Genomic DNA, 15,638 nt, shown 5'->3' with positions numbered 1-15,638 from the left:
CTTTTTCCACTATCAGCTCCAAAATCATTTTTTTAAATCAGATAATTATTTTCAATGTGCTGGGAAAAGACAGGGGACAGCGTTGTTCTGTGTATTCATGCATGCAGACACACAAACATGCATAGACAATATGCCCAGGGGCCTAACGGCAGTGTCCACTTCTTGTTTTTCCATCTGGTGCTATGCTGGCACCGGGCTTTGACGTGTAAGTAAACATCAATAAACATCTGCAAAGATCTGCCAAAAAGTTTTGTACAAGGGGACGAGGAGTGAAGGAATAGTAGTAGAGCTGCCAGACATTTCTTATCTAGTCACTGGCAACATCCTGAAACACAAGGACCGTGGAATTAAAGCTTTATCTCTGGATTACCACTAAATATAGACGCTTGGGCTAAATCCAGCGCAAAGTCCATGCCATGTACGTCCTCTGTTTGTTTCCATGTATTGCATAATGTCATGCTCAGCTCGCTATTAAACAGAGGGTGATGCAGCAGGGGATGTTCATAGACATTCAGCGTGGACAGAATGAGTGAATAACTGAGTGTGTGTTTGTAAGCATACATGTCTGTGAACTATACACTTATTTGTGTCAAGATTACAGGCATTTCTTACATATTACAACATAAGCAGGCAGCCCATGTCTTTATCTACCCCGGCCTAAAGGAAGATTCTGCTCTATGTAAAGCTTCTGGGTGATTTATGATCTTAAATTCAGGCTTACAAACATCTTAAATTCATTATTTTTGCCTATAAAGCACCAATTTATCTGCTTAATACTTCTGTATATGTATATACTGTATGTGAATGCAACAGCTCCATAACCAAGTCTGGGGCAGTGGGTAGTTCATTATGTGATTAGGGTGAAAGGATTTAGAGTTGTTGTACAGGTAAATACCTTTGAAGGCAGGCAGTTTCTGCAGCTCCCTGTTGTTGCTCAAGCTGAAGCGAGAGGAGCTCTGCCTCTTGTCCTTTTTGACAGGTGTCTGAGAACCTGGCTGTTTCCCCTTTAGCAGCTGAGTGGTAGGAGGAACACTATTGCTAGCCTTCCTGTTAGAGCCCTGCTGAAAGAAGAGAGAAACCACATGTAAGTTACAGTGATGCAGAGCAAGCTCATGCTTGACAGGCCTATAGTGGTGCACAAAGTGTGAAAGACAGGGCAATTACCTCCTTAGGAATCTGACAGAAGTGTGTGCATGTAGCCAATAATAAAGCACTTTGAATGTCATACGTTAGATGGGTCCTTTTATGTTATATGTCATTTTTTACTCAACAAGATAGTCTCTGCAATCATGTAACTGAGGTCATAACCCACACTTTACCAAATGTATGGATACTGTATATAGTAATGCATTTGTAAGCTAACATTTAACACGGAAAAAAATAACTATTATGGTTTTCTTAGCCATGAATCAAGCCACCCAGGTGTGGGTCAACAGATGTGACAAAAGCCAGATCTGGGTCTAAAGAATGTGGCAAGTTTCTCACAGCTGGCTCCACCTGCCTGGTGGGATCCATTCATCAACACACACTTGATGGCACAGTGCTTATTTCACCAGATGCAGCTGTGGAGCTGTATCAGTCTGAGTCACAAGGGATTTATCAAATTCATTTAAGACCCAGCTCAAGTTGGCCGCAGTCTGCAGCACTACGAGACAGGAGCTTAAAACTGGGGCACGAGCAAGCTGTTCAGTAAAGTAAACTACACTAAATATTCATGTAGTACAAAAGATAACTCTTCCTCTTCTCAGCCCAAAAAAGAACCCGTCATCTATGATTTTCTAATGTATTGCTCACAGATTTGTTTGGTAAAAGACAGCAATGAGGCCCTCCTATATATATATATTATATACATAGGCTTCAGTCTCAAGCACTCCTACGAGACCAAAGGAGGGGCAGAGGGTAACATAACAACAGCTTGCAGTCCAGCAATTTCAATTAGACACAAGGTTGTTGCATTAGTAGATCTGTTGCATGCTGCTGACACACCACAGCAAGCAGGATTATTACCCAACAAGAGGCGGACAGGAGGATGAACCCACAGCTTAGGAAAAAATGAATTCATAAGGTTGAGTAGGATCAAATCTCTTAACTCTATATAGCTAATTAAGGCTGAGAGGACAAACTGTATGTTTTGCTTAACACACTAATGAATCATTTAAATAAAATATACAGTTTTATCTTACCTGGGATCCAAAATAGGAAACTGATATATTCTTTAAGCCTTATTATTGACAAGCGTGTAATTTTGTATTACAAAGCACTAAACTGTGAATGACAGCAGCTACTGAAATCATATCAAAAAGTATTATGACACTACAATAAAAAAACAGTGGTAAACAGACACTACAACATGAATATTAAGTCTCTAGTAAGTCAGAGGACCAACTTTTGCTTTTCAAACAGCGGTCATTCCAGAAATGAGCATGAAAAAACTACATTTTTTTGAAGAATGAAGGAAGTTTAAATCTTTCCATAATGGCTCAGTGATGTTTAGACGTAGTGATTGAGGTCAATGAAGATGTCCGACTTAATACTTATGTTTGTTGAATTAGTTAACAGGTGCATTTTATCTTGGAAAAGGGAAATTCACTATTTAATGTGCACATGGACCCAATGCCCTTATATTCTTATATAAATACAGTATATGACCATACAGTGCAATAATCTGATGCAATGATTCACACCAGATGCCTATGCTATTACAACACAAGACCAACACAATGTTTAACAGTTTGGAACGTGGAATGAGGGTACCCTTTGGCTTTTCCAGATGTGACTCAATCCATATGCAAGCAAAAAAGTCAAAGGCAACTGACCATGTTACTATTTTTTCCATTGTTTCATTGTACACCTTGACAGGTTAGGTAGATTGGTGCATTGGCTTTTGATACAAATGGTTACCGACTGGCAATCTTAAGACAAATCCCAGCCTTGTGGCACTAACATTGTTGCTCAACACATTATTTGTTGACATTATGGCACAGTAATTGATTCTAGGGCTGCAACAAACAATTATTTTCATTATCGACTAATCTGCTGATTATTTTCTCTCTCAATCAACTGATCGATTAATCACTGCAGCTCTTGTTGATTCACGGAAGTGTACACCCTCCCATTATGGTGAAACTACTAGTCTTCATTGCCAGTGCAATTTTTTCATTTTTGACATATTTTGTCAGATGTTGGAGACTGTTCTCCATCCCACATTGAATCATCAAAATAGTAAATTATTTATTCACGTTATCATCGTGTGCGCGCAGTTCAAGTGAGGGCAATTTGGTTTCTTTGAAACTCTACTGATTGCCTTATGGATTATGGGTGGGTAGTAAAGTAGTATGATAATAGCAGGGTTTTCCCTGCCTATCTAACTGAAAGTATTACTGGCCCCTGCCTTTGTTGAAAATTCCAGCATGTGATACTGACGGAACGAAACAGGCAGAGCTCAACTGCGAAGGCAGTGCATCTTCATCTTCAAAACAGGCAGCGGTTCCAAGCATGTTTTGATTTAATGACTAAATAATTACCATTGCAAGTATATTGTATATTGTGAACTTTCTATGCCGTCACTCAGAGACTAATGTTAGCGGAGCGGAGCAGCAAACTCCAGCAGTAACAAACAAGACCGGCTGACCAACTCACACTGCAGCATTAAACAACTTAAACCAACTCCGGCGTGAAGAAAATAACTCCGTGCTCAGTCTGTTTCACCTCAAAAACCCTGCGGCCTCTCAGCGTGTTGGACAGCAATGTCTTTCCCTGAAGCTAACAGTGCAGCAGAGAGGCTGCTCTCCACTGCTGGAGACATGACGTTAATAACAACACAGTGGAGCACTCCGCCTCACTCTCAGTTTGTTATTCTCAAAATTCTCATATTAATTCATTAATTCATTAATGCAGTTAACTTTTTAAAATAAAAAGGCTGCAGACCATTTATCTTATGTGCCAGTTATGTTTCATATTTTATTTCAGTGGAATAAGAACACCAGTGAATGGTTTGGCACCCAGTATACTGGAGTAAGAAGCTGAAAATAGTGCCTCCTTTTATATTCATTCAATCAAGAATCGATTCTGAATCGAATCGGGAGATAAGCATCGTCCCAGGCCTACAAAATAAACACAGTCATTTGTTACAACCTTTATTTTTCATCTCTTTGTTCCATCTTGGTATAAAATTTAAATCCCCATAGATACTTTTGTCTGTCAAATTATGATTTTTCCACGTAAGCGCGCAACACTCCAAAGGTGTACACACAAACCGTGTACGCCGGACCACTCACGTTCTCCAGCCACCTTTGTCTCAAAAAAATCCAGGGAAACCCTGATAATAGTATAGTAGTAAGACATGCACAAAGACCAGCATTAATACTAACATTTAATTAAATATCAATATTTTAACTGCGTATTGCGTACTGCGTAAGTGTTATAACACATACTCAGCAGCAAAGGATTTGGAAAGTGTACTAATATGAATACCCTGTTAGAAAAGGTGTGCACAGAATGACCAGTCAACAATCCAAATGGAGGAAATATCTTGGTGAATTCAACTGATTGGCTGCTGTCCTGAACTTCCAAGTAATTTAGCACCAGGTTATCAACAAACAGCAGCATGAGTCATGAGAGTGCTACAACCCAGGTCCATAAATGAACAGCTCAACTCACCAACAGAAACAGACTATCCAACCGAAGATCTGCAGCATGGTGCCTCCACACGAGATACTGATTTAGAAGGGTTCAGTTGTAATTCCACTAATAGTGGCCTTGCACTATGGGCTCTTAAACCAAGCAAATACATTAAATATCTAAAGCTTTAGTTAAGTTCTTACTGCACAAGATTGCAAATGCAACATCACTAGTAGGGTATACTAACCTGTCTCACAATGATCTGAACATCAGTACTTGGTGACTTCTATACAACAAACGATAAGCACAGCTGTGATTAAAGGGTCAAAACCCAACGTTGCTACACTACAAAACTCAACCACTACAAGCACATTTCCCTTTTTAACTATTCTGACCCCTCAGCTACTAAAATAATATGTTCAATAAATCATGAGGCCAAAATAAAGCAAGCTTTTGTCTCTCCACTACACGGAAGATCTTCTGTTCTCACTATGCCTTTGCCTCATTTACTACTTGACAGGTGTACCACCCAAGACACACACTCGCCACCTGTCACTATCATAGAAACAGGTCATGCCAGGCAGTGCCCGGCACATGACAACAGAAGTGCCGGTTCATTCGGGGCTCTCTGTGGAAAAACTACAAGCAATAATAAGGAGCAGGACATATTTATAGGAGCACAAACTACAGCCTTGTACCATCCTCCACACTGTCTCAAAGAATATTACAAATATAAGCTACATCTAAATCTGAATCACATATTTAAACTATGAAAAATTATGTGATACAACATTGTGTGGCCATATCACTTTGATTTTTCTTCACATTTTAAATGGTTTACTGATTTGAGGGTATGATCGGATCCCATCTGATCATCAACAAGCAAATGCCTTCACCAGAATCACTGCAATGCATACTGATAATGCGGTCAATTTTCAAATAGATATTATCAGTAGCTTATGAACTTGTGTCAGACAAAGTCCCCTGTCTTCCAGGAAATGTCTGAGAGGGTGTCCTGGGTTAGCCTACCTCATGCTCCGAATTCTCCTGTCCTCCACTCTTGCCAACTTTACCAGACTTAGGGGACTCCTGAAAGAAAAAAAGTTGAAATACTTCAATGAACGAGACATTAGCGGATAAGAAGAACAACACAACACAAGTAAGCAGGCTACCAGTCAATGCCGACATGCACAAATCCTAGCCAAATATAGCACGCCTGCCCACCTAGTCTACTGTTTGAACACAGTGGAACGTCTGCTGCTAGCTAACGTTACTTAATAGTCAGCAGCACTCACACGACCCCGGATTTCTCCTTTAAAATGAGAAAGAGTGTTTAAAATTGAAGCTAAAAACACACCCAAAATGTCCGGGAAAGCATGTGCATTCACATTATACTGTACTGTCTCACTTCTCGGTAACGGCGATTCATTTAAATGAACCAACTGCTAACGTGTTGGCAGGATAGCGGCTAAGTTAGCTGGTGATAATTGCAAGGTTGGCTAACATTAACGTGATGGGACACTGGCTTATCGTTAAGTAAACTGAACTACACCCCCTGCGAACTTTATTCACAACCGCTACAACCTTTTGGTTAATTCTCAAACTCACCTTGTCTTTTTTCGTTTTATTCGGCATTGTACAAACGTAGCCGCCCTTGCTCCCCTCTCGGATACTCCACACAACCAAAACCTTGACAACTCTCAGGGCACCACACACTGCAGGTCGTGTCTAAATGGTAACCCTAGATTTGGAAACTCTCGCGAGACATGTACGCGTTGTTCCTTCATTGTGCTCGTTGTTTGTCATTGTACAAAATAATTACCTTTTATGATGTGATAATGCTGTGGTTACGGTAGGTTTAGGCACAAAAAACACTTGCTTAGGGTTAGGGAAAGATCAGGGTTTGGGCTAATGTAATCACTCTCGCGAGATATTTCGCAAATATAGGGTTACCAACTAGACACGACCCACACTGCAAGGCGGTTCAGCCTGTCCTCAGCGTGTGATTGGCTGCTGTCTGTCAGCTGACTCCTACGTCTCAGATTGACACGCTCAGCATCGGAAGGCACTGGGCGTCCCCTGCCGGTGACAGGCGCTATTACAGTACAGTATTTATACCTATGATTTATACTGTACATCCATGATTGCAATACATAATATAGCAGAACATGAAACATGATGGACTGGCTCTATTATAGACCCTTTCCCAATTAATCTGTTGTCACTTATCTCTTAGCTAATTAAATTGTATGTTGTAAATACTGATGGAATAATAATTCAAGATTCAGGATGTTTATCGTCACTCCAGTTATTTACAATCATGTGAAATACTTTGGCTGGGAGGCTCCATTACAGTAAAAACATAAATAAAAATATATAAAAAGACATATAAAATATGATAAAATATAAACCGCAATAATAAATAAATGAATAAAATATATAAAAAGACAGACTCAGTGAATTTAAACCCTATAAAAAGTTGTTATACAGACAGCAGTTATTGCATAAAAGGTTGAAAAGGCACTCAAAGGTTGCATATACAATCATTGGTCTGGAATATTGCACAGATGTTAGATTGCACTTTGTGTTATTGTGTTTGGTGTGCATGTGTAAAGTTCCCAATTTTAAAAACTTATTAAAAAGTATACTTTGTTTTTAAACATAGCCTACATCGTTTGTGTATGCAATTTCAGCAACTGTACATAATTATGGCCACATTTACTTTCCAGATATGGTCAACTTTAAACTTTATATTTGGTAGTGCAGCATACAGGGGAAGATTGTATTATTTAATTGTATTAGTGTGGTATAACTCAAGTTCATGCTGTTTTATGCTTCTACTCCACTTAAGTTCAGAAGGCCACCTCTACCAACTACAACAGTTAAATGCTAATAATGCAATAATATCATATATAATATTAAAGTGCTCAGAGGCCATTTTATTTTTTATTTTATTTTTGATATGAAAGTACATTTTGCTAATAATAATTACGTACTTTATTTTTTTAAGTGACATTTTCAATGTAAGACTTTTACTTGTAATGTAGTATTTCCATATTGATACCCTTACTAAAGTATAGGAACTGAATACTTTCTCCACCACTGTAACCTGCTCATAATTGAGTCTGTTCCTTGATGTTACTATATATCTCTTACATTCTTCTGTTTATCTTACATATTGATTCACTGTGGCAATGATTACAGTTTCCTCTTTTTTAGTTTTAGTGTGTATAACTTCTATTTTCTTCTGGCTAGTAAACATCCCCACATACCAGACTGTTTTGTTGAACAACTGACTCCTACAGTGACTGTTCCTAAAACTGTATTAATTCATCCAAATCCCCCCAAGAAATCCAACAAGCATTTCCTGTGTTTATTATTAGGTTAATTCTGTATGTTCTGGTACTGTATTGTGAATGCTGGCTCACTGTCACACTGACTTAATGTGGCTCTTGAATATAATGGAGCCACTGTAACACATGTGCTTTTCCTACTATAACAAGTCAAATAGGCTGTTGTGAAAAAGGTCCATATGTAGGCCTAGGATACAGTCACCGTGACCTCTGTGACATCTGGACTTCCTTTTTTAATACTTGTTTGGTCAGTTTGTCCACACTGAGTGGATTGTTGGAGGATATTGGACTGATCTAGTGGAAGACTGTAGGGTGATGTCCCTGAAGAACAAAACCCTCCTTTTCAGTTGATTCATTTCAAAAATTCTGCTAGATCCTGTTACAATGGCTAAAATCTTAAACATGTTACAGTACTGTAATGTTTGTTTATCATCCACCAATCATGTTTTTCCATGAATGTCCTTGAATGTGTCTTGAGCAGCCATGAACTACTGTATGTTAGCCAGTTGTTGAGTCAACCATGGAGGCAACTGGTCAATTACAAATGCCCATAGAAGCAAATGTCTTACTGATTTAAATAAATGCATGCTTATTTCCTCCCAGGGATGTAATTAGTTATCACTTCTTGTTCATTGATCACTTGTTTACACCCATTCACAGCAGTTTGAAGTTAATAATCTACAACTGACCCTCAAATGTAGTAAGACTCAACTTATCTTTGACTAGAAATTAAAAGTACTTCAGCGCTACACATGTTTTCTTGTGACAATTAACTACTCAAAGTAACAAAGGATAGAGATACCGTTTCATCCCCATGAGAGATCTCAGTACACATGAACAAAACATGACTGGTTAACATGGTAAACCTTTATTCATGGGTCCCACCGTTTCAAATAACAGTATCAATTTTGATATATTTACAGTTGAAGTAAGAACACACAAAGAACATCGGAATGTCAATAAATACAAAAACAATCGCATTGATACAACTGAACATACAAAAAGTTGACAACTTAACAAAAAAAATGAAAGTCCTAAAGGAATTAATCTGAACTGTATGGTCAATGTAAGGGGGATGTAAAGTGAACTTGGTCAAAAAAGGGGTTGAGGGGCGACATTCCAGGATCATTTACAACATTAAACTTGAAATTTTATATAACACTACTTGTGTACTCTAGCAGGCAATAGAAACATCTAGTCCACCTCCTCCATCCTGGATGTGTCATCATCGTCCCCTTCGAGAGGGGGCATGTCCTCAGTGGGAGCAGAGATAGTATCATCTGAAGTCAGATCATCTTCATCGATACCTAGAAGAGAACATGAATTATGAGTCACTGAAGACATGGTGCAAAGTAAAATTATGTTACTGAATAAGAATATGTCAATAAAGCATATTCAGGCATTTGCAATAAGTATAGATAAAATGTTATGAAAGCTTTAAATAGTATACTCACCAAGACCAAGCTTGATCATTCTGTAGATGCGGTTGGAGTGGGTCTGGGGGTCATCGAGGGAGAATCCTGAGGACAGCAGGGCGGTCTCAAAGAGCAGGATGACCAGGTCCTTCACAGACTTGTCATTCTTGTCAGCCTCTGCTTTCTGCCTCAGGGTCTCTACAATGGGGTGGTCAGGATTGATTTCAAGGTGCTTTTTAGCGGCCATATAGCCCATTGTGGAATTATCCCTTAGAGCCTGGGCTTTCATGATCCTCTCCATGTTGGCCGTCCAGCCATAAGTACTAGTGACGATGCAGCAGGGGGATGAGACGAGGCGGTTGGAGACAGTGACCTGTGGAGGTAAGCAAGTATTAATGCCATTTTACTTAAAATACCCAACATTGGATTTTACACCATAACAAACTTAATAATGATTATCTTTAAATTATTTAAGTGCTCACCTTCTCCACCTTCTTCTCCAAGATGTCCTTCATGATCTTGCACAGGCTTTCAAACTGAGCCTTCTTTTCCTCCTGCTTCTTCTTCTCATCCTCATCCTCAGGCAGCTCCAGGCCTTCCTTGGTGACTGAAACCAGGTTCTTGCCCTCAAACTCCTTCAGCTGCTGGACACAGTACTCGTCAATGGGCTCAATCATGTAAATAACCTCTAGGCCAGCTTTGCGAAGGCGCTCCACAAAGGCAGAGTTAGCCACCTGGTCTTTGGTCTCACCTGAAATACAGTGTCATAATACATTGATACATTGTCAGATATCAGTTACCTCAGTTCCATTGATTTCAAAATGCTTTAATTTAAGTTGACAGTTTATAGATGAAGATCATCCTCACCAGTGATGTAGTAGATGTGTTTCTGGTTGTCCTTCATGCGTGTCACATAGTCCTTCAGGGAAACCATCTCGTCTCCGGAGGCTGATGTGTAGTATCGCAGCAGCTCAGACAACTTCTTCCTGTTCTGCGAGTCCTCATGAATGCCGAGCTGTAAAACGAAGAAAACATTCATTCAACTGTCAGTAACATACAGTTGCAAACAAAGATGATGTTGACATTTAATTCTGGCAAACAATTATATTATCTCTTTAACTAAAACATGTAATAACGCTGATATTGGCCATGAGGTGTAACCACTGATAACAGGAGTGCCACCATTTAAACAGAAGGTGGCAGTAAGGAGCTCCAAACAAGGCTCAAAGCAGCTTTTCATAAGGACAATATGGCCAAAGGATCAGGCAGATGGCTACTGTGTAAAAGGTCAGAGGAACAAACGATAATGATTGACTAATATTCCAAGGCTTCTTGTTAGGCTTTGCACATTTTAAAGTAAATCTGTAAGCTCCATCCTGCCAGAATCCAGAATATATTTGGCCTGATTTGTAATGACATTTAATTGAGTATCATAACCAAGGCACAAGGGTTTAATACAGAGTGCCTGCCAAAAGTTTGAGAGTGAAAGAAGATTAGGAAAACTTGCAGCTTGCACAGTGCAAGGTGAGAGCACTGACCTTGATGTTCTTTGAGAACTGCTCGTAGTACTTTTTGTAGTTTTCCTTGTCCTCAGATAGCTCAGTGAAAAGCTCCAGGCACTTCTTAACCAGGTTCTTGCGGATGACCTTCAGGATCTTACTCTGCTGCAGCATCTCTCTGGAGATGTTCAGGGGCAGATCCTCAGAGTCCACCACACCCTTGATGAAGTCTGATCGGAAGGATAAAGACACATTGGTTAGCAATACACCAGAATTAAATTACTAAAATAATATATTTGATTCTATATTATATTTGACTTATATAAACTAATAATTTGAGTGAGATTACTTCATTTATTTCTTGAAGCCCCACACACACACACACCACATCTCTCTAAACTCTTGGATTAGTAATAATTCCACACTGGGGTTAATACTCACTGAGGTACTCAGGGATGAGCTCATCGCAGTTGTCCATGATAAAGACCCTGCGTACGTATAGCTTGATGTTGTTCTTCTTCTTCTTGTTCTCAAAGAGATCGAAGGGAGCGCGTCGAGGCACGAAGAGCAGGGCGCGGAATTCCAATTGGCCTTCTACTGAAAAGTGCTGCGGGAAAAACAGTTGATTGGATCAGTTATTAATCTTGATTATATTACTTGTTTTAAAATATAATAATATAATATAAAAATATATTTTGGACAAAATATGCAAGAGACCAACCTTGACAGCCAGGTGGTCCTCCCAGTCATTGGTAAGACTCTTGTAGAACTCTCCATACTCCTCATTAGTGATGTCATCTGGGTTACGGGTCCACAGAGGTTTAGTCTTGTTCAGCTCCTCCTGATCAATGTACTTCTCCTTGATCTTCTTCTTCTTCTTCTTTTTGTCGCAAGACTTGTCGTGGTCGTGGTCATGGTCGTGGTCGTCATCTGACCCTATGTCCTCAATCTCGGGCTTGTCCTCGTCCTTCTCCTCTTCCTCCTCCTTGTCTTTCTCCTTGTCCTTGTCCTCCTCCTCTGCCTCGTCGTCACTCACCTCCTTGTCCCGCTCTTTCTCAACCTGAATGAAAATAAGTCATTAGTCACTGACCAAAAAAGAAACCAATTTGCCAGACTTCCGACATCTGTAGTCCATTACAAAAAACAGTGCACTGTTGTTAAATCATACATTTGTGAAATTCATGTTTTTTGGATTCTTCTATTAACATTAACTGATGTGACTTAATTTAGAAGTCTACTGTGCAATTTAAAGCCATATAAAACATAAAAACTGTCGTGTTTTTAAATGCAATTTTGCTATTGAGACACAATATTCATCAGTAAGATTGTAATTTATTAGTCAATTTGAATGAATACTCACAAAGAGTGTGATGGGGTAGCCAATGAACTGCGAGTGCTTCTTCACAATCTCTTTGATCCTTCGCTCCTCTAAGTATTCTGTCTGGTCTTCTTTTAGGTGCAGGATGACCTTGGTGCCGCGTACTGCTGGTTCAGCTAAATGGAAAAAAAAGATGGGTCAGTGCAGGTTATAGATAACCCTGGCACCTCCTATTTCCTTGACCAATAAAACTTCATTGATAATTAGCTGCTAAGTAATTGCATTTACATTACTTACAGTTATCCACTTTGACTGTGAATGAGCCTCCAGCGGAGGATTCCCAGGCGTACTGCTCGTCATCGTTGTGCTTGGTGATGACCGTCACCTTCTCAGCCACCAGGTAGGCAGAGTAGAAACCAACACCAAACTGCCCGATCATGGAGATGTCGGCTCCAGCCTGCAGAGCCTCCATGAAAGCCTTGGTGCCAGACTTGGCAATTGTTCCAAGGTTGTTGATCAGGTCAGCTTTGGTCATGCCAATACCTGTGTCAATCAGGGTCAATGTGCGTTCCTCTTTGTTAGGAATGATTTCAATTTTGAGGTCTTTGCCAGTTTCCAGCTTGGAAGGGTCAGTAAGACTCTCATAGCGGATTTTGTCCAGGGCCTGGAGAAGAAATTAAAATAAAAATCATTCATAAATGTTGATATTCAGTATTTGTCATATTTTATTTCTTTATGATTGGTGTACAATGGCATATATAACAAAAATAAATTATTACTGCCTATAAAACACCATAAAACATTAAGGACAGAGACAAACTTACATCTGAAGAGTTGGAGATGATCTCCCTAAGGAAAATCTCTTTGTTGGAATAGAAAGTGTTGATGATCAGGGACATCAGCTGAGCAATCTCAGCCTGGAATGCAAAGGTCTCAGCCTCCTCCTCCATCACTTGGTCATGTGATTCAGGCATCTAAGCAGAGGGGACGATGCTTGTTACAACATAAGTTTATCATGGAATACACATGCATACACAAAATACTTGGGATGTCCTATCAGCTAGCAGCAAGTTTCTCTAAAGCAGCATTTATACAAGCCAACGGAATTATTGGACTAACAACAATCTGAAAATTATTTTCTTGATTAATTGAATAATCATTTGGTTTATAAAACATTAGAAAGTAGTAATAAATGCCCATCACAATTTCATAGAGCCCAAGGAGATGATATCAGATTTCTCATTTTATCCGAATAACAGTTCCAAACCCAAAAATATTCAATTTACTATAATATAAGACAAGGAAAAGCAGCAAATTCTCACATTTGAGAAGCTGGAACCATAAAATGTCTGTCATTTTTGTTTGAAAATTGACAATCGATTATCAAAATAGCTGCAGATTCCTCTTCTATCAATTAATCCATTAATCAACTGATCGTTGCAGCTCTTAATTGCATTGCCACATGAAATAATACTGCACACTTTCATAAGACTAAATTTTGATCCAATAGCTCTATTTGTTCTTATTTCCTTTTTGAAATGACAGCCTGTGTGCATGATCATGTACTGTGGTCAGTTATAATGCTTCCAGCCCAGTGAGTCACTACGCTGACACACCTACAACAAGCATTGATCACCCTCAGGAAATGTGCGAGTAATATGTGAGTAATAAAAGTGACACCCAACAATATAATATAATGGGAGCAACATCACCACAAACTGCCAGTCTCAACAAACAACTTATAGTTAAATCCATATTTATTACATGGCTATTATCTTACACAATACATGTGTATCCTTTAATATTGTCAATCACCTTTAAATGCCATTCTCAAAATCCTGACCAAATAATCAGTTTACAGTTAACATCACCACTTAACCGAGGGAGCAGTGACGTATGCATCAGTAAGGATAGGTAGGGGATGTGTAGGCATGTATCATTCGTGCAGGCAGGTGGTGTGACAGACTGTCCGGCTCTGCTCACCATTCCACCTGTCTATAATCCATCTTTGGCAAATGAGACTAACCCCACCTGCGTCTGGCTTTAGAGAAATTACATTATATAATTTTTGTTTCAGGGAAGCTGCAAATACCCTAAAGGTATACGCTGAAAGTTAAAAGTGTATTTAGCAGAATTGTCTCAAACAGTTCATTTCATCAAGTTACAGAGCCGAGACCTCAGTGGAAATGGAAAACAGCAATGAAAAACTGTTTTCAGCCCACAAATGTATTTAAATCATGACAGCAGGCTATTAAAGCATATAAGTAAACTCTTCTGTTATTATAGACATGATTGATTATTGGTTGATCAGCACGTGGCTGGAATTGCATATCAGCATAATGAGCCTAAATGACTCCACCTGCCGGTTTCCCGGGCGAAATACAAGTTTCTAGAAGGTACCAGGAGGCCGACAGGACTCTCTAGCAGTTTCCATAGAAATCGAAAGCTCATATTCTTGTGAATGATGGCTCGTACTCCACAGATCTTGACACACTGTGAGGGCCATCGCAATGACACAAAATCTGAGAAAAAATTCCTCTGCTCAGGAAATCTCATTAAATCTCAGATTAAATCTCATTAAGTAGCGCCCTTTAACATAATTCCTGTCTTGTCAAGTGCACCACGAATTAACCATGTGGTCCGTGTGGCTGCTGTCTTCCAGCTTTGAGTAATGCAAAGGTAATGTGGACAGGATAGTTGCCAAGATAATCCTGGAAAAGTTTTGTAATGTGCAAATGACGCTAATATGCCAAACGAGGATCACTGGCTCTGTAGCCTTAATGTGTAACGCTACATTATTTTCTTTATGTTGTGTGTTGTATGATTTTGATGCTGTAGCACTTTGAGATTAACTACAAATGAAAAGTGCAGCACAAATATGAGTATTAATATTATTAAATGCCATAAATAGAAGCCCTATGGTTATTATACCGTCAAAATCTAATTGTAACACGATGTAACCGGTACATTGCATCTTTTGCTACCTCCAATGAAATTATCACCATTTGAAGCTAGATATGTCAGAATATTTAACAGTAGTTATCGTCTTCTTATAAAATATACATTTCAATGGAAACGGATGCTACCGAGCTTTGTAACAGTTACGCCAACGTTAGCTAATATTAACCACTGATGAATGTCACAATATATATATAATAATTAATCTCCCGTTGTAATACTAACGTTATAAAAAAAATGATGCTATTAATTTACCTTAGTCCTCGGTGTATCGAAAACTTCGGTGAGAAATGTATGGAGGTCGTTTCTGCGGCGCACAGGACCCGGTTAGCGACACCTCTACTGGATACACGGCGATACAGTCTAGCTCAGCTGAGTTTATAACCTCCCAGAGTGTTCGAGAAATCCCGACCTGAGCTTCCAGAACCATCTGGAATCTTCCTCGCTACAGTTCGACGGTGACCGCTGATAGGCC

The 15,638-nt window shown here is 39.3% G+C and overlaps 2 protein-coding genes across 3 annotated transcripts in view; both read right to left on the bottom strand.

The window, feature by feature from the left end:
• ppp2r5cb (protein phosphatase 2, regulatory subunit B', gamma b) overlaps window positions 1-6,515 on the bottom strand; it is a 28,736-nt gene extending 22,221 nt beyond the window's left edge. The window contains exons 1-3 of one of the 2 annotated variants that reach the window (XM_042390526.1): window positions 6,229-6,515; window positions 5,650-5,709; window positions 896-1,058 (exon numbers count right to left, since the gene is read on the bottom strand). In XM_042390526.1, coding sequence (XP_042246460.1) covers window positions 896-1,058; window positions 5,650-5,709; window positions 6,229-6,255 — 250 coding nt within the window. In that variant the 5' untranslated portion in view covers window positions 6,256-6,515. Of the gene's footprint in view, window positions 1-895; window positions 1,062-5,649; window positions 5,710-6,228 lie in introns of both variants that reach the window. The other variant, XM_042390525.1, reaches the window with a different exon arrangement.
• A 2,310-nt stretch (window positions 6,516-8,825) lies between these two features.
• Window positions 8,826-15,587, bottom strand: hsp90aa1.2 (heat shock protein 90, alpha (cytosolic), class A member 1, tandem duplicate 2). Its single transcript, XM_042391115.1, has 11 exons — window positions 15,419-15,587; window positions 13,030-13,179; window positions 12,503-12,869; window positions 12,248-12,381; window positions 11,609-11,947; window positions 11,329-11,494; window positions 10,927-11,117; window positions 10,256-10,403; window positions 9,871-10,139; window positions 9,428-9,761; window positions 8,826-9,280 (listed from the first exon to the last, which is right to left on the bottom strand). The coding sequence occupies exons 2-11, from the start codon at window positions 13,177-13,179 to the stop codon at window positions 9,168-9,170; spliced, it is 2,211 nt and encodes a 736-aa protein (XP_042247049.1). The 5' UTR covers window positions 15,419-15,587; the 3' UTR covers window positions 8,826-9,167.
• Window positions 15,588-15,638: the final 51 nt, after the last annotated feature.

This window comes from Thunnus maccoyii, chromosome 17 (assembly GCF_910596095.1).
Source record: "Thunnus maccoyii chromosome 17, fThuMac1.1, whole genome shotgun sequence".
NCBI classification, from domain to species: domain Eukaryota; kingdom Metazoa; phylum Chordata; class Actinopteri; order Scombriformes; family Scombridae; genus Thunnus; species Thunnus maccoyii.
Note: the sequence above shows the minus strand (reverse complement) of the source record. Positions and strands in the feature narration are given on the sequence as shown.